General features: G+C 36.6%; 1 protein-coding gene and 1 long non-coding RNA gene across 5 annotated transcripts in view; one reads left to right on the top strand and one right to left on the bottom strand.

The window, feature by feature from the left end:
* Positions 1-5,000: 5,000 nt before the first annotated feature.
* On the bottom strand, positions 5,001-5,460 carry LOC115483090. Its single transcript, XR_003944238.1, has 3 exons — positions 5,383-5,460; positions 5,214-5,325; positions 5,001-5,082 (listed from the first exon to the last, which is right to left on the bottom strand). It is a non-coding gene; the product is annotated as an uncharacterized LOC115483090 (long non-coding RNA).
* Positions 5,323-19,922, top strand: part of LOC111597433 (inositol hexakisphosphate and diphosphoinositol-pentakisphosphate kinase) — a 28,891-nt gene continuing 14,291 nt past the window's right edge. For 3 of the 4 annotated variants that reach the window (XM_030224194.1, XM_030224193.1, XM_030224192.1), the window contains exons 1-7: positions 5,323-5,538; positions 16,148-16,580; positions 16,641-16,883; positions 17,422-17,920; positions 18,522-18,793; positions 18,854-19,022; positions 19,094-19,291. In XM_030224194.1, coding sequence (XP_030080054.1) covers positions 5,374-5,538; positions 16,148-16,580; positions 16,641-16,883; positions 17,422-17,920; positions 18,522-18,793; positions 18,854-19,022; positions 19,094-19,291 — 1,979 coding nt within the window. In that variant the 5' untranslated portion in view covers positions 5,323-5,373. Of the gene's footprint in view, positions 5,539-16,147; positions 16,581-16,640; positions 16,884-17,421; positions 17,921-18,521; positions 18,794-18,838; positions 19,023-19,093; positions 19,292-19,922 lie in introns of all 4 variants that reach the window. The other variant, XM_030224191.1, reaches the window with a different exon arrangement.

Raw genomic sequence — 19,922 nt, 5'->3', positions numbered from 1 at the left:
CAGCTGCTTTAATATTTCTCTGGATTTTTACATAATTTTATATATATATATGCTACAAGCACATTATTGTTAAAGTCGGTTTTGAAAACATTAACATCTCTTTCATTGGATGAATTTTCTTGCAGCTTTGCCAAAAGGCAAGTTTTTTGCAGACGATGATTCCGAGCCACATAAATGACAATTTCCTTTTGCTCTATACTTTGTAAACAAAATCCTGAACCATATAATATATAGATGGGACATAAAGTTTGATTTATAGGTTCCACTTAGCTTCATATTAGTTCGAGTCATATGTAAATAAACCATATTGTATACGATTGATACAAAGCGCTGTTAATTTGGTAGTGTTATCAGAAAATATTGCGCATACGTTAGCCTTCGTTTGAAAATGCAGCAACTTTAACTCTGTTATCAGTTCTACAGTCAGTGAACGAAATAAAATAGTATTAATTATTAACATTAATAACCATTATGTATGCCGAAGTCCAAGTTAATGTAGCCTATTATGGACTCTAACTTACAGATTATCCATTTTAAGCAAATTGTTGCTGCAATCGAAGGACTAGAGATCATAAGTACTTTGTTTTAAATTTTTAGAAAATATGAATAAAGGATTCGCCATTCGTATGCTATTAGACTTTGCTATAAATACTTTATTTCGATTGCTTTGGAGGCTTATTGAAGCTCTGCTAAGGTGTTCGCCAATCTTCGGAAGGCATAATAGCGCACAAGCAGAAATTTAACCTACTGATACTTTCAATAGTGCAGTTTGCAGTTGTGTGGCTAGTGATTATGCATAGCTACATGAGTAGTTGCTGGGAAATTATAAACGCGAGCTTTTGATCAGCGATTCAATTTAAAGTGGCAGAAACTGGTTACATTATCTATTCATTTAAATATTCACTAATTATACCAAATGAGCCAGTTTTATCCCTCTTCTTTGAGAAATTCCTTTTAAGCATCTATTACAACCATGTGAGACTGTGGTTGTTCAGGCATGAACATACTGTAGTATATTTAATAACGTATTCATAATACCCGAAGCGATGTAGAGTATTCTGCATATAGATGCGTCATATGCCTAACATATGATAGTGTATACTAAATACGCATATAGTGACATTTGTCCCTACGCATAAACATAGGGCGAGCGCAAAGATAAGCAAATGTAATATGATCAGCCACTTATGGTCAGACCACAGCAGCGCGGGAGATGCCGCGTATGCACTTTGCCTAAGGCCTATGCCACTTGCCTAATGTTTATGCCATATGCATATAAGTATATACAAGCAATATATATGAAGCTACATAGCGGAGAGCATAGTATGTCTCCCGCTTGGAGCTCCACTCATTACATAATGTACTTAGGTTAAGAGACGAAATACGCATGAGCCAGGGTATAAGAACTCTTGCTCAGACGAATAAAGATCATTACACAACTGAACACCACCACAGTTATTTGTAGTCACATTTTTTGGTCCTTCGAGCCGGATCCACAAGGCTACGTTTGTGATGCGTACACATTTTTTGGTCCTTCGAGTAAAATCTACAAGGCTACGTTTGTGACAAAGTGTGAAAGTGAAGTGAAAAATTGTTTAAATACCTTTTTGGCTTACCAATTCAAGCTGTGAGTAGAGGCACAGCACGATCAACCAGGCGATCAAAACAAAAACACCTCCAACGGGTCAAGCCAAAGGGTAAATTAAGTTCAGATTTTCACAAAACAAAAAAAAAAACACAATCAAAATGCTGTCGGCAAAAACTCTGGAGTTGCTCAAAAAGCAATCAGAGATCTATGACAAGATCTGGCAGAGCATCACGAACAAGGATGCGTTACCAGCAATTGATAGATTGGCAGCAGAGTTTACTGCCAATCATCTAATACTGGTCAAAATCGGTGTCATCGACCATCAATATTTTAAGGAAAAAATATATGATGGCACAATGGAAAACATCAGGAACTACGAGGAGTCTCTGATGAAAGTCGAAGTTGCCGACCACGCCATAGACACCGACGAAACAGCATCCATCCAACCAAAGACATCCAAGGCACAACACAGGCAGCAGGAAATAATATTTTCCCAAAGAAGCTCGAGCCCAATGGATGTGCTGGTTGACCTTGTGGACAAACGAGCTCTAAAAGTAAGGCAACACATGCAAGAAGTGTATGCCAATCTAGAGCTCAGCAGCCAGGAAGAAGTCCTTGACTATAAAGACAAGTTGATTTTCCTGTGGAACAAAGTCCAGTCAACGCTCACGGATTTAGAGGCAAAATACGAAAAATTTGCCTTCGACATCGATGAGCTCGATGAGCTGGAATGCAATGTCAGCATACTCACAAAAAAACTAAACAGAAGAGTAGCTGGCTTGCAAAATACACAAGAAGACGTTCCACAGCTACCGAAAGTGGATCTTCCTCACTTCAATGGAAGTCCCAAAGAGTGGCCGACGTTCTTCGAGTTATTCTCTGAGGTGATTCACAACAGGAGAGATATCAGCGACACAAGGAAGCTGAATTACCTGAAGTCTTGCCTTAAGGGAGAAGCCAAAATGGTCGTAGGCCATTTATTAATTGGCTCGTCTGCTAACTACAACTCGGCTTGGGAACTAATATGCAAGCGCTATGAAAATACGCGCAAAATATTTGCTAACGCCGTCAACCAGCTAGTGGACATGGAACTGCTGAAGAACAATGATGAAGGCAGTATCCGCAAGTTCTTGGACACAGCAACAGAATGCATTTTTATTATCAAAGAAAAGGGTCAATTTGGTAATGAAGCTGACGCTCTAATCGCTCAAATTCTGTTGCGACGATTCTCTACGGAAGTCCTACAACTTTACGAGCAACACGTAAAAAAGGCCAGAGAAATTCAGTCCTTGGACGATGTACTAGAGTTTATTGAGCAACTGTATAACTCAATAGACTCAGTGCAAAAAAGCGCCGCCCATACGTCAAGGGAAGCAAAGACAACGAGCCACGAGAGTTGCCGTTTTTGCCAATTGACGGGACATGAAATAACCAGGTGTCAGGAATTTAGAGCTGAGCCGGTTAAAAAACGCAAGGAGTTTGTATTCAAAAACTCGCTTTGCTACAAATGTCTAGGCAGCCACAGCGTTAAAGATTGCAAAAAGAATTGGACTTGCAATCAATGCACTAAAGCGCACAACTATTTGCTTCACGAAGATGCAAATAATAAAGAGACCGTCAGCAGCAACTGTCTAAATGAAAATAAAGGACAAGTTACGTTGCTGGCGACAGCGCTCATCCAGATTAAAAATAAGTCTGGAAAATACGAGCAGCTGAGAGCCCTTATAGATGGAGGCTCGCAAAAAACCCTAATATCTGAAGAAGCTGCACAACAGTTAAAACTGCGCCGAACTAAACGGAACGTGGAAGTTCAAGGAATTTCGCAAAATATAGAAATCCTTAAAAATAGTGTTTGCTTAACAATCAAACCCCGATTTAAAAGCAAATTCATCACCACTACGCAGGCACTTGTTATGCCAAAACTTCAGAGAGCTCTTCCGACCAAGAAAATTGACATGGATGTCAATAAGGATTGGAATGGCTGCGCGCTAGCAGACCCACACTTTAACGAGCCCAGTCGAATTGACATTGTCATTGGCGTTGATTTACTTCCCTTAATAATGTTGGGAAAAGTAAAGAAAATCAACAAAACTCTGGGACAAAAGACCGAACTTGGATGGATTGTTTCTGGCAATATATCTGGATTATCAACCAACAAGATAATCAGCGCATCAACAACGATGTGCCTGGACGTCCCAGAGAACTCTGGGAAGCATCGAAAAATCGGGTTGCTATACAGACGGAGACGCAGGCCACGGATTAAGAAGCGAAACCAGAGGCAGCCACTGCTAGCTGTCACATTTGGCCCCCCGCAGAATGTTCAGGCATGAACATACTGTAGTATATTTAATAACGTATTCATAATACCCGAAGCGATGTAGAGTATTCTGCATATAGATGCGTCATATGCCTAACATATGATAGTGTATACTAAATACGCATATAGTGACATTTGTCCCTACGCATAAACATAGGGCGAGCGCAAAGATAAGCAAATGTAATATGATCAGCCACTTATGGTCAGACCACAGCAGCGCGGGAGATGCCGCGTATGCACTTTGCCTAAGGCCTATGCCACTTGCCTAATGTTTATGCCATATGCATATAAGTATATACAAGCAATATATATGAAGCTACATAGCGGAGAGCATAGTATGTCTCCCGCTTGGAGCTCCACTCATTACATAATGTACTTAGGTTAAGAGACGAAATACGCATGAGCCAGGGTATAAGAACTCTTGCTCAGACGAATAAAGATCATTACACAACTGAACACCACCACAGTTATATGTATTCACAGTGGTCTTCGGATAATTGATAATTGAGAGTATTCCTATACTAGTATTTTAACGGCTAACTAGATGAGATTATGTTAGTTCTTTAAACATGACTATGGAGAGGAAAACTTTTAAGGTGCAGTCTCCCCCTGTATGTAATCCACATCACACATTTAATAAAGTTTTACTAAATAATACACATCCACCCAATTTCCATAAAACACCATTTTTCTGCTTGAAAATTTTGATCGAAACAAAATAAAATTTGTCTAACAAAATTTGGTTTGGTTTATTTACACAACATTTAGATTATATTAAAAATTTATATTTTGACTTCAACTATTCTAAAAGCCAAAAAAAACTAACTAACCATTTTTAAATTTAGTCGATTGTTCGCGACTGCAGTGTTTCTCGAAGATTTGTCGATACCCAATTTGACATAAAAACTCACCGTAAAACGCTACTGATGACTTTTTATTCGGGCCGCCAATGCGTAACAACTTCAAATTGTTCATATTTTATAAAATACGCTAAAAATATTGAGTTCAGCCGCCGGAAATTAATGAAACACCAGTTGGCCATGCTTTAATAATTTTCATCTGCGGTACTCGAAACGAAGACTTCCCGCAACTTTTTCTGTGAGTGCAGCCATACTTTTAAATCCCTTGGTATTTCGGTATTTATGGAACGTATTAAGCACGGTCACACCAATTGAGTCTTTCGCAATACGGATTGTTGATATATAAATAAAAACGAGTTAGTTACCGTTGAAAATTAATAGATATATATATGTATATATATATATATATATATATATAATAAAACGAAGTGAATTTATTAACACTCACTCCCGGTATTCATAGAGCCGTGTGTGTGTGTGTGCTTAATTATGTAAAATAATTTCCGCCGGTTATTTTTTGCATCAATCAACACCAATATTCAAACTTTCACGCAGTAACACTAACGAAACAGAAAAAGAATAATAAATTAAAAAAGCTACGCTTTGGCATGTCTTACACGGAGCTAGAGTCGGGCTACCAGGACCTGCGTCATTCCACGCAGAGCAACGTCGTAGCCTCGCAGCAGCAGCAGCAACAGCAACATCATACGCAACAGTCACTGTTTTCGTCGCATTCGCAGCGCGTAGGCTTCTATCTGGGCCACGATGGAAATGTATGCAGCAAACGAACATTTTGCTAGTAACTAACTACACATACATCGAAATACATTCGCTTATATCAGATATCATTTAAGTCCATATCACGCTAAAATGTTACAACACTGTTTAAAATCAATAGCCTGCATGTTACGGTTGTGGTTTTTGTCGTTGACCTTGACTGATAATATTATGGCGAACGACAACTGTTTGCTCGTCGTAGTCACACTGTCACTTCGCCTTAAATTGTGTTTGTTCTGTGTGCAGCACAATAGCTTTTTATAAAAAAGCAGTACACTTGTAGTTTTTGTTAGTAAGCGAGAGCGATTTTCAATTGCATTGAAAACAATCTGAGAAAGCGAATGAAAATAAAACGCAAGTATGTTCATATGTATGAATTTTATATATATTTACAAGGATATACATACATACTTATGTATAAAATGTAAAAAAGAATTTTATGCAAATATACACGCACACACACACCCATGCACATTTATTTATATATATATGTGTGTATCTATTGGCATTATACATACAGTCTGTCAAGAAACACTTTACACAGTGGAAAAAATCTCAATTTTTTGACTTTATGTAAAAAAATAAAGAGTTTTTGTTTAATTTAACTAATTTTTTTTAATGGTTAACTGTTTAATAGGTATTTTTAAATCAAATTATAGAAAACAGAAACAAAAACAATAATGGTGAAACTTAAAAAACAACAAAAACTTAGATTACTCATATTTTACACTGTCAAGAAACTCTTTACACACTTCTTATATATTGTTCTAAATTTAAAATGTAAAACTAATTATAACTAATTTTGAAATACTTAATATTTAATAATTATTGGGTTGAGATCTGGGCTTTGGGGTGGTGTATCCAAGACCTTTCCGCAGTTGTAACCAATTGTTGCAACCAATTACGTACATTATACTCCTTATGTTTTGGATCGTTGTCTTGGTAAAATTTAAAAGTTGGCCGATTTTCACTAATAAAGCCAAATTTGGTTGCGCTTTGGTGTAAATTTGTCTTCAAAATTTGAAAATATTGCTCGGCATTCATTGTGTTTTCAATGAATACCAATTCACCGACTCCTTGGCTGGAAATGCAGGCCCAAACCATAACCGACAGCTTTCCAAATTTGACTGTTGGAATGATATTCGCTTTGTCGTAAGCTTTAGAGACCTTTCGCCATACTTTGGGCGGACCTTCGTTGTAATACACCATTATTTTGGTCTCGTCGCAAAATATAACGTCCTTCCAATACTCCTCTGGGTGCCTAAGCATAGTAAGAGCAAAACAGAAGCGCTTTTCCACATTTGTCGACGACAGCAAGGGTTTCTTACGTGCCACTTTCGAAGAATACCCATGCCGTAGAATAGCCTGACGGATCGTTTCGTGGGACACATCCACACCACACTCTTCTTTGAGCTCCTTGGCAAGAGTTCTGGTCGAGATTTGGGGATTTGATTTGATCTTTCGCATCATAAGGCGGCTTGCCCGATCAGATATCTTTTTTTTTCGGCCACCCACACCCTTTGCCTCAAGTCTTCCCTCATTTTCCGCGCGACTGAGAACGTTGTATATGGTTTTTCTTGACACAGAATACATTTCCACTAATTCTGGAACTGATTTGCCCAACTGCCGATTGTAGAAGATCAATTGGACAACATCGAAGCTTAATCTCTTTCCGGGCATTATTAATCAAAATTTGTATTGCTTTTATATGTGTACTCAGCCAAATTTCGCACAAAGTGAAAAATAAACACAAAAATAGAGATGCATAGACAGATTCTAAAGGCATAGTTAACGGTAAAGCCCCGTTATTTCTTAGAATCAGAGCAAAACAGATGAAGAGAACAAAATGTGTAGAGTTTCTTGACAGTGTAAAATATGAGTAATCTAAGTTTTTGTTGTTTTTTAAGTTTCACCATTATTGTTTTTGTTTCTGTTTTCTATAATTTGATTTAAAAATACCTATTAAACAGTTAACCATTAAAAAAAATTAGTTAAATTAAACAAAAACTCTTTATTTTTTTACATAAAGTCAAAAAATTGAGATTTTTTCCACTGTGTAAAGTGTTTCTTGACAGACTGTATATATACAGAAATATAGCAGATGGAATCGACGTCGACGTCGAGGCCTGACAGCAAGACCATCTTTAACATCCATTGTGGCTGCCGCAGACGTTCTGATTGACGCACCAGTTAACACCGCTTGCTGTAATGTCAATCCACTGGGCTTGCTGCACGTCAATTCGACGCCAAATTTATGTGGTGCGTTTGTGTGTGTGCGTGTGTGGTAGTCTGTTTCTAAGAAATTGTTTCGTGCTCTTGCAGTTTTCTTTTCTTTTTATACCCTGATCCCATTGAAAATGGGAAAGCAGCGTATAATGGCTTAGTGCAAATGTATGTAACAGGCAGAAGGAGGCGTGGCATACCCCATAAAGTATATATATTCTTGATCAGGACGACAAGCCGAGCCGATTGAGCCCTGTCCGTCCGTCTGTTCGTATGTGTGAACGCACGATATCAGTACCTATAAGAGCTAAAGACCGCACTGCTTGCGAGTTGCAAATTTAAAGTTAAGTAGCAGGTAATAATTCACCACAATTCAATCGCAATTTCGTTTCTCCGAATAGAAAAGAATACACGCATTTGAATGTATGTGTGCCCACGTATAGGAAAAATGATCTACATATTCCATTGGATTGGTAGAAATGAAAACTCTTTCGCCTTTTGACCTTATTTCCGACTGAACTTAAATTTTAAAAAAATTGCTTAAAATACACATAAAACTAAATACAAAATTTAGTGGCTCTAGCTCTAAAGGCGTACGACATACATGTATATTTTATTAACTGCATTAAATTCATGTTTTTATTCGATAACAATTAAACGGGAATAGTTATCGAATATTTTAAACAAACTTGTTACGCGCGTGCTTTACACGGACAAAAAAGTCTAGGTTTTATTGATGCTGAAATCAACGCGTTCACACATACGGACAGAAGGATGAACAATCGACTCGGTTTGTCGTCCTGATCAAGAATTTATGGGGTATGCCACGTGCACATGTGATCAAAACTAGTATACCCTGATTTCCCATTTTCAATGGGATCAGGATATAATAAGTCGCAAATGACGCACTGGAGCCGCGCTCTTTTTTGCAATTAGACGTTGCGTTACGTTAAACTTGATTTCAGATTTAGTTTTTTTCTTACAGCTTAATCCCTTGGTTTGCTTGTGAATTATTTCTTTATCTTAAATTGTTTTGCTTTATTAATTGTTTGCAAATATTGTTTTTGTATTTGTTTGCTTATTTGCGGTAACACTAATTAATTCACTTTACTCTATCTGCGTACATAAAAATGAAATATATATATATATATATATATATATATATATATATATATATATATATATATATATATATATACAGTGGTTCACAGCTTATTTCAACCAGCACCTTAAAAAAAGTTTTTTGGGCTAAACTATTGGGGGTATCCTAAAAATTTAAATGCAGGTTGTTAGTGTGATGTTTAAACTAATATAAAATCAATTCATTTATTTTTTAAAATATTTTTTCAATATTTAATAATGTTTAAAAACTAAAAAATGAGACCAAAACAGTTCCACAGCTTATTTCAACCACAAACTTTGCAGCTGATGAAAGATCCGTTATTTTGCAATGCAACGGTAGAGTCTTGTTCTATGCTTTATCACTGTTTTCGCAGTGTGATAAAATAAATTCTTGCAGAATTTTGAAAGCTCAACTTTCAGAAAAGTGAATTTAGCAAAATGGGACCACGCACACCTATTGAGCAGCGGGAACTCGTTCTCAAACACTATAAAAATGGTCATTCCCGTAGAAAAATTGCTGAGATGGTCGGATTTAGTGATTCTATTGTTCAAATCATCATATACCGGTTTGTCCGTGAAAATAGAACCCACGATAAAGGCAGAAATGCTCTAAACAAAATTTTTAATCCCACGGACGAGCGCTATATTGTGAGAAAAATCCGGGATAACCCGAATATATCGGCTCGACAAGTAGCCAATGATGTTAAGGAGGAGTTGGGCAAGTCATGCCACCCAAAAACTATTCGCCGTGTGCTTCGGGAACATGACTTTAATGGCAGAGTACCACGCAAGAAGCCTTTTATAAGCGACAAAAACAAGAAGTGTCGCTTAAAATTTGTCCAGGAGCACTTGCACAAGGACATTGGATTCTGGAATACAGTTTTATTTTTCGATGAGTCCAAATTTAATTTGTTTGGGTCGGATGGGCCCTCATATGTGTGGCGTAAGCCTAACACAGAGCTTGACGCAAAACATTTGAGGGCTACAGTAAAGCATGGCGGAGGCAGCCTTATGGTTTGGGCCTGTATGTCAGCCGCCGGCGTTGGGAACTTAGAGTTCATTGAGACTACGATGGATAAAGGCAAATATCTTGATATTTTGAAGTCCAATTTAATTCAAAGTGCTCAGAAACTGGGCATAAAGGAGGACTTCAGATTTTATCAAGATAATGACCCGAAACACACTGCGGGAATTGTCCAGACTTGGCTGATCTGGAAATGTCCGCACGTTATGAAACCACCAGCCCAGTCACCAGATTTAAATGTAATCGAGAATTTGTGGTCGATTTTGGAAAAAAACATTCGCAAACACAATATATCCAACAAATCGGACCTAAAAGCTGCATTGGTTGAGGAATGGGAAAAAATTACTCCAGAAGTCACCAAAAAGTTGGTGGAATCTATCCCAAAAAGACTTAAAATAATAGTTAACCAAAAGGGTGGTCACACTAAGTATTAATTTTTTATTATTTTATGTTATTTTAGTGTTATATAATGTTATTTCATAAGTGGTTGAAATAAGCTGTGGAACTGTTTTCGTCTCATTTTTTAGTTTTTAAACATTATTAAATATTGAAAAAAAAATTTAAAAATAAATTAATTGATTTTATATTAGTTTAAACATCACACTAACAACCTGCATTTAAATTTTCGGGATACTCCCAATAGTTTAGATTTTATAGCCCAACAAACTTTTTAAGGTGCTGGTTGAAATAAGCTGTGAACCACTGTATGTATGTATATGAATGAATATGTGCATATTTTTTCTAATTATCGTTTAATATTTGTCTTACATTTTTTTACGCTCTCTACTTGGTGGTCTCTCGTGGTCCAATGCTCGCTGTTTATTCAGTGTTTTGCTCAGAGCTCGCGCAGTTATTCATTAAATTTTTTACGCTTTTACCCACTACGTTTAATATTTTTCGCTATATAAGCATATAAGTATGTTTTCACATGTGTAGGTAAAATGCGAACGCTTGAACAAACGTGTTCTTTAATAACTTCTGTGTTACTAAAGAGATTTCAATTTAATTTTTAGCGTATAATCTACATATTTTATTAAAAATTTATGTTCAGTAAAAATGCAGTCATTAACAAATTGGCTGTGTTTGAAATTTAACTAAAACTAAAATAATTGTTAAATTTGGAGCCGGTAACAAATTAGAAAGGTTGTATAAAATATACAGTTTGTCAAGAAACTCTGCACACTGAAAAAATTCAATTGTTGGCTTTAGATGCAAAACTAATTCAAATGAATGCCATTTTTTAAATGTAAACTGTAATATTTAAAATTTTTTGGGTTATATTAAATAAATACAAGTGAGAAAAATCAACATTACGACACCAAGATTCGAAACTACAATTTTTACGCAATGCGCATTAACTCTACCAACACCGCCACTTCATAATTAAACAAGTAAGAAAGCTCTAGTCGGGGTGCCCGACTAGGAGATACCCTGATCCCAGTCCTCTGAGTTTTTTTAAATTTTCCGTAGTTTGTATCAAGTATTCAAAAAAAAAAAAAAAGAAAAAAATAAAAATCGACATTGCGAGACCAGGTTTCGAACCCGGATTATTTGCGCAACGTGCTCCAACTCTACCAACACCGTCACTTCATAATTAAAAAAAAAAAAATAAAACAATAAAAAATGTTTCATCTCCACTAGTCTCGAACCCCGGACCGAGCTGCATTCGAGCGCCGCCTCTACCAACGCAGCCACTGCATTGATTTGATGATCAGTGTCAAATTTGAACATAAGTAGCAGCTAATAATTCAGCACAATTCAATCGCAATTTCGATTCTTGGAATAGAAAAGAATACACGCTTTTGAAAGTATGTGTGCACACGCATGGGAAAAATGCGTGCGCGTGGCGCTGCTGACATGTGCTTTTGTACATTGGCCAAACGTTTTGTTTAATAACTTCTGTTTTACTTAATGGATTTTAATGAAATTTTCAGCATATGATCTAAATATTCTATTGGCTTGGTTGAGATGCAAACGCCTTCACATAGTGGCCCAATTTCCAAGTAAACTAAAATTTTAAGAATTTTGGGAAATTTGGAGTCGGTATCCAAAATCCAATAAAAATCAAAATTGTATAAAATATACAGATGCCAGAAAAACTATGCGTACAAGCCTAATGAGCGACTTTGATAGAGAATAAATATGATAAATAATAGTATATTTATCAATATTATATTTTTTAATGTAAAACAATTTAATAACACACATTTATCAACAATTTTTTTTTTATAATATTAAACAGTTTTTTTATATTTAAAATAAGAAAAAAACAACGAAAATTCACTTAGAAAAAGTATGCGTACAAACTAAAAAACAAAAGAAAAATAACTTTTTTCAATGAGAATTTGCTAAATTTATATGAGATTGGATACCCCTATCGCTTCTTGGTCTCTTCCAACCGTTTTGGCATCGATGCCACCAATTTCCGGGTGAAATCAACCGGAATTTTTAGCCATTCCTCCATCAGAACCGATTTGAGCATGTCCTTTGATGTAATTATTCGCTCTCTGATCCTGCGCTCCAAAAAATCCCATAAATGCTCTATGAGATTAAGGTCCCGTGACTGGGGAGGCGAATGAAGCTGGTGTCTAGTATTGTAGAGCAACCAGAGCTTGACATTGTGGGCTGTGTGTTTGGGGTCATTGTCCTGTTGGAAAAAAAGGTCCTCCCCAAGACCCAATTGTCTGGCGCTTTGGTGCAAATTGGTTTTCAATATATGGAGGTAATCCATATGGTTCATTGTGGACTCAATAAAAACCAAATTGCCCACTCCAATTGCTGCCGTACACCCCCACACCATTACGCCACCTCCGCCGTGCTTAACGGTTAGAGCTAGATTTTGGACATCGAACGCTGTGCTCCTCTTTCGCCACACAAGCTTTCTCCCCTTGATTCCCAATATACAGAATTTGCTCTCATTACTAAAAATTACTTGGTTCCAATAGTCTGGACTGACTTCCAAGTATTTTCTGGCGAAATCCAGCCGCTTGATTTTATTTGGCTCAGAGATGAGCGGCTTTCTTCGAGCAACATGGGCATTTAATTCATTTTTCTTTCAAAATTTTCTTATGCTGTCTTCGTGAAGCTCTTTCTTGTACTTCTGTTTAACTTCCTGATTAATCTTTGCTGCATTTAATCCAGGGTTTAGCAGCACCGTCTTCAGCACGTCCCCCTTCTCTCTCTTGGTCAGCTTTGAGGGCCTTCTAGAGCGTGGCTTTGACTTAACTGAGCCAGTCAAATTAAAGTTATTGACTAATTTTACGATGAGTTTCCTCAGATCGGGATCAATCTCTTTTGTTTTTCTGCCCATGACGAAATCTACCAACTTAATGACAAAATTTGCAAACCAACACGTGATTGACATCCTTTAATACTTTCTTTACCGTAATATGCTGTTTAACGGTACTAAAAGCTTCACACGACGATTAAGAACAATGGGTTGTTAGTTTGAACGCATACTTTTTCTAAGTGAATTTTCGTTGTTTTTTTCTTATTTTAAATATAAAAAAACTGTTTAATATTATAAAAAAAAAATTGTTGATAAATGTGTGTTATTAAAGTGTTTTCCATTAAAAAATATGATATTGATACATATACTATTATTTATCACATTTATTCTCTATCAAAGTCGCTCATTGGGCCTGTACGCATAGTTTTTCTGGCAAGTGTACATAAAACTACTGACAAAAATATTGAGGCTCTAGTTCTTAAGACGTACGAGATATGTATTATGTATTTACTGCATTTCGATCAAGTTTTTATTCGAAAGCAATTAAATGGAAATAGTTATAGGTGTACTTTACACGGACCTACAAAAAATTTTCATCAAGCTCTTATAGATGCTGAGATCGACGCATTCACACATACGGACAGACTGACAGGGCTCAATTGACTTGGCTTGTCGTCCTGATCAAGAATATATATACTTTATGGGGTCTGCCACGCCTCCTTCAGCCTGTTACATATATTTGTACAAAACCATTGTATCCTGATTTCCCATTTTCAATGGGATAATTAGGGTATAATAATAAATAACTAAAACAACGGATGCGCTGTAAAAGTCAAAAGCAATACATTATTTGGTGCGTAGTTATTTGACGATTTGAATGGAGTGGACCTTGTTTAAGGGCCAGCAGTCCTCAAAAAGTTGCGGACACGTCATCAGCGTCACAAAAAAAATTGGAGGCAGCAGCTTCTTTGCTGCTGTCGACCGTAACGACGCGACGTTGGTTGCTGACACAGCCAATATAGTTCAGCTGGCAGTTAACATGGAACGCAGGCATAGCTTGGATACGCATACGTATACGCGACGTCAACGTCAGCTTCGGTCGCGCTGGCGCAGTCGGCAGCGACAGCGGCGCGCCATAACGGACGGCGCTCAGCAGCGACTACTGGAATTGGGCGCAGGGGTAAAGGAAGATAAGATTTTTGCGGAGGATGAGGGTGACGATGACGAGTATGGGCAATTCAATGTAAACGACTACACGGATTGCTATTATCGAAGTAGCAGCGACAACGATGATGACAGCAACGATTTGTGCTACTGTGAACAATGCCTCAACGTAGGTACCGCTAATCGAGTCGTTTATAGCGCTTATCGGTTTTTACCCAGTCTGCGCTTCTTTTATATAAAACATGACAAATAACACATGCACGCACGCTTTGCTTACTGCGCAGTATGGGCTTTACGATGGAAACTAAGTTGTTGAACATTTTCTCTGATTGGAATTTCTTTCTGCTTTTGGTATGTATAGGAATCAGGGTATAATGGTTTTCTTAAAATGTATGTAATACGCAGAAGGTCAGGACGACAAGACGTGTCAATTGAGCCATAACCGTCTGTCAGTGCGTTCGTCTGTCAGTATGTGTTCATATGTACATATATAAAAGCTAGAGACGGAAGGTCTGTGTGTAGCACGCGCATATCAATATTTAAATAATCGATAACTGTTCCCGTTTTATTGTTATCGATTAATATGGGTATATTTTAGGTAAATTTTTTACACTTATTTTAAGTTTGTTATATTTTGTATACCGGCTCTAAATTTCATTAAATTTAAGTTTAGATATGCTACTATGTATGAGTTTTCATATTTACTATATGCTGAAGTCTTGGTGTCATAATATCGGTTTTAATTTTTTTTTAATGCTTGAAAGGATAGGATAGCGCAGATAGGATTCTGATAAGGGTATCCCCTAGTCGAACACCCCGACTAGAGCTTTCTTGTTTGAAATGCGTATTTTCGAATTTAGGAAGACGGTGGTGTTTGAACAGAATCTCTGTATTTGTTACAGAGACCAACGCAGTAAATCTAAAGCCTCCATGACTTACGTAGTACGGTTAATAAAAAGCCAAATTATCGATTCTTACCAATAATAAGGAAATGACATGAGTTATCTAACAAATAAACAAATAAGCTCGTACTGCGTGGGGTATTCACAAGTATAAATTTCAAACTTCAAGTCCTTTTGTGGACTAGATCATTATGCTGATCATGAATATATATACTTTATGGGGCCTGGCAGGCCTCCTTTTGCCTGTTACTGCCGTGCATACCCGTGGTTAATAAATAATAAATAGACATAAATTTAAGTTAAAAGGAAAAAAGTGGAATAAGTTTAATTTTTTCTTTTCCAAAAGTATTCTATTAAAGATTCCCAATTTTTTTTTATTTTATTGTACTGACTATATAAAAATATCTTAAATGCAATATTTTGTATTTAAAAATAATAATAAAAATGGCTATTATTAAGTTGAATTTATATAATCCAAGCTATTATATTTATATAATACTTCTATATAATCTCTTTTACTATATACCAGTTAACAAACCTTGTGATTAATAGGCTTTCGTCCACATGTTTTGTTTATCCAGTTAGCTTGATTGCCGCCTCTAGATATATTTCTGAGAAACTGTCGTAATAAATATTTATAGCTACGTGGAATAGTATCGTAGTATGCTAGTGAGCAAAAATTTGAAGTTATTTAAATATAGTATTCATATATAAGTATGTGTATAGCTAGCTATATTATATTATACTAACTGCTTATATTCCCTTATCATATCACCATCATCATCAGGAAGAACATGAGTTTCAGACAGCACAAATGCAAAAAGAACTGAATTAACGATGTTGGAAATTGAATTTAAAATGTTGAATTTATTTTTTTAGTATTGCTTATATTAGTCCAATTACTTTCTTTATTTAAAAAACATGTCCTTTTATTTCTACAGGGAGACACGGATTTTGGGGACAGCAATGACGGCATGGACTCAGATACGAGCACTTCCTCCAGTAACAGTAAACAAGTTGTTGTTGGCATCTGTGCAATGGCCAAAAAGACACAATCGAAGCCAATGAAGGAGATATTGACACGACTCGGCGAATTTGAGTTCATCAAGCTGGTTACTTTTGAGGAAAATGTGATATTGAGGGAGCCCGTACAGAATTGGCCCATATGCGATTGTCTTGTGTCGTTTCACTCCAAGGGCTTTCCGCTGGAGAAGGCCATCGAGTATGCTCAGCTACGTAATCCATTTGTGCTCAACAATTTGCATATGCAGTATGATATACAGGACAGACGGCGGGTCTATGCTATACTAGAAAAGGAGTGTATTGAGATTCCGCGTTATGCTGTGCTCGATCGAGATTCGCCCGATCCGAAGCGTAAGTCAGAGGCAACCCATCTCAACAGTATTTGTATTTTACATTGGTCTCAATTTGCAGATCATGAACTTATTGAATCCGAGGATCATGTGGAGGTCAATGGCATTACGTTCAATAAGCCATTCGTTGAGAAACCTGTTTCTGCCGAAGACCATAATATATATATCTACTATCCAACATCTGCTGGCGGTGGCAGTCAGCGTTTATTTCGTAAAATCGGCAGCCGAAGTAGTGTTTATTCGCCGGAATCGCGTGTACGCAAAACTGGCTCCTTCATCTACGAGGACTTCATGCCCACCGATGGTATGCCAACTTGCTCTCTGTGCTCCTAGTCCCAATTTCTTCACATCCCTAATTTCCGAATACGTCTACTGATGTAAAAGCTGTTGCTTCCAACCAGCATGTGCAGGCCGATGCTGAATTTCGGTTAATCTAGTCCAGCATCGGCTATACACATATATTGCTCTATAGATTTTCCAAAATTAAATAATATATATAGAAATGTTCAAATGTCACGAATATTGTAATATAGTAAATGACTTCACGTTTGTCAAGCTAAGCTTCGCCCCAACAAATACCCCGCATGTACGCTCGCTCGTTTACAATTGAAAAATTGGTTTAAAGTTATACACTTATTCGATATAACAAAATAAGTGTGAATGATTATACCTATTTTAAATTGTGGACGAGTATAAAAGGCAAAACATTTCATCATTCCTCATTTGTTTTGCGTCTCGCCCGTTCGCCGATCGCTGCTCGCTGCTCTCATTGCTGAAATCCTTAAGAAAACAAGTGGCCGCCAGTCGAACGCACTGAATCCAGCATTACCTTTACAACTTAGTGTACTTTTCAGGCACTGACGTGAAAGTCTACACTGTTGGCCCAGACTATGCCCATGCAGAAGCGCGCAAAAGCCCAGCGCTTGATGGCAAAGTGGAGCGCGATAGCGAGGGCAAAGAAATCCGCTATCCAGTTATACTCAATCACTCGGAGAAGCTAATCTCGCGCAAGGTGTGCCTGGCTTTTAAGCAGACTGTTTGTGGATTTGATCTGCTTCGCGCTAATGGCAAAAGCTATGTCTGCGATGTAAATGGATTTAGTTTTGTGAAGAACTCCAATAAGTACTACGATGATTGCGCCAAAATATTGGGCAACATGATACTACGTGAGCTGACTCCAACCCTTCACATACCCTGGTCAGTGCCATTTCAATTAGACGATCCGCCCATTGTGCCCACCACTTTTGGTAAAATGATGGAGCTGCGTTGCGTGGTGGCTGTCATACGGCATGGCGATCGCACGCCCAAACAGAAAATGAAAGTCGAGGTGCGACATCCCAAGTGAGTTACTTCAAGTTATTAATTTTTCATTGAATGCAAGCTAAATTAAAAAATGTTAGTCGCAAATCAATTTATATAACAATTAAAACCCGCTAAAGCTACAGTAAAAGTTAAGTCCAAAATGAAAGTCTTATGAGAGCTTTGAAATGTTCCGGAACACTTAGAATTACTAATAACACAGAATTACGCCGTTTAGAAATATTTCAAAAGTTCTAAAAAATCTAAATTTCACTTCTAATTGTAAGTTAATTTGAATGAAATTCATTTATTTTTAGCAAATGATATTTTTCGAATAAGTCTATGTAATATGAACATTATAAAAGTTAAAAAAAAAAAAAAAAAAAAGATAAATATCATTTTAAAATTTTAAAGTTGCAAAAATTAAGATTACTTAAGGCTTACAATACTTTGAAAAATAGAAAAAAAATTAAAATATTTATAGATGCTTATAGAATCGTATACTCTTTAAATTAATTAAAGATTTTATTAAAGATTACAAATAAATACAAAATGGAATTTTAGATTTAGAATCAAACCTATCTTCAGATTTACATTTGACATAAGTTTAATTTACTTAATTTAAATATTTCCAATGTTGCAGATTTTTTGAGATATTTGAAAAATATGATGGTTACAAACTTGGCCATGTGAAGCTTAAGAGACCAAAGCAACTGCAGGAGATATTGGACATAGCTAGATTTTTGCTTAGTGAAATACACACAAAGGCCCATGCGGAGATCGAGGAGAAGGAGAGCAAGCTGGAGCAACTGAAGAATGTGCTTGAGATGTATGGCCATTTCTCGGGCATTAATCGTAAAGTGCAGATGAAATATCAACCGAAGGGTCGACCACGTGGCTCCAGCTCTGATGATGGTATGTACTTATTTTTTTTGTTAACTAATCTAACCACACACTAAGTCCTATCCTTTCCAGCCGAAACACCTGCTGAACCTTCGCTGGTCCTTATCCTCAAATGGGGCGGCGAACTAACGCCTGCGGGTCGCATCCAGGCGGAGGAGCTGGGCCGCATATTCCGTTGCATGTATCCGGGCGGCCAAGGACGCTCGGATTATTCGGGCACACAGGGTTTGGGTCTGTTACGGTATATGCTAGCTTTTTGCTGAAAATGAGCTTTTACCCTAAAATTCTGATTCCTAAATTTCATATTTTTAGCTTGCATTCAACATTTCGTCATGATCTTAAGATCTATGCATCGGACGAAGGGCGCGTCCAAATGACCGCCGCTGCCTTTGCCAAGGGTCTGCTGGCTCTGGAGGGCGAGCTGACACCAATTCTGGTTCAAATGGTAAAGAGCGCTAATACAAACGGACTGCTGGATAACGACTGCGATTCGAGCAAGTACCAGAACTTGTAAGTATAAAATGAATGACCAAAGAATGCTTTATTTTTAAGCTATTGCTCAGAAAAAATATTAAAGTGTCGATATACGAATAAAGCAATAAACAGATATTTATTTAAGGTATATTAAGTTCCCTTCTATACATTATTATTTATTAAATAATTAATTATTATTTATTAAATAATTAATTATTATTTATTAATAATAAACCCCAAGATTCCCATCCTAATTATCATGTTAACGCTTAGTAAACATTAAACCTTTTCTATTTGCAATTTATTTATAAAAATATTGTATTAAAGAAAATTTACATAAGAATTCGTTATTTACATATTACATTTCTTAGTTAGCAATATTCATACAATTTAGCTCCTTTATTTTATAATATTTTAGAAATAATTCTTTTACTTCAGTAAGTAAATTATCTTTCGCACGTCTTTGGAGCTATTCTTCAAACTTTGCACATAATGTATATGTTATAAAATGTAGATTTTTGTTATATTATAAGTATTGCCCCACATTTTACAATATTATTGAAATTACCGTTCAGTTGCAAATATAGGCAATATGCTCTATTTTTCTTTGTCAAAAGATTTCACAAGTTAAAATTTTTTCTGTTGAAATATAAACATACATAAACAT

Source organism: Drosophila hydei, unplaced genomic scaffold, assembly GCF_003285905.1.
Source record: "Drosophila hydei strain 15085-1641.00,03,60 unplaced genomic scaffold, DhydRS2 tig00000383-arrow-arrow-pilon, whole genome shotgun sequence".
NCBI lineage: Eukaryota > Metazoa > Arthropoda > Insecta > Diptera > Drosophilidae > Drosophila > Drosophila hydei.
Note: the sequence above shows the minus strand (reverse complement) of the source record. Positions and strands in the feature narration are given on the sequence as shown.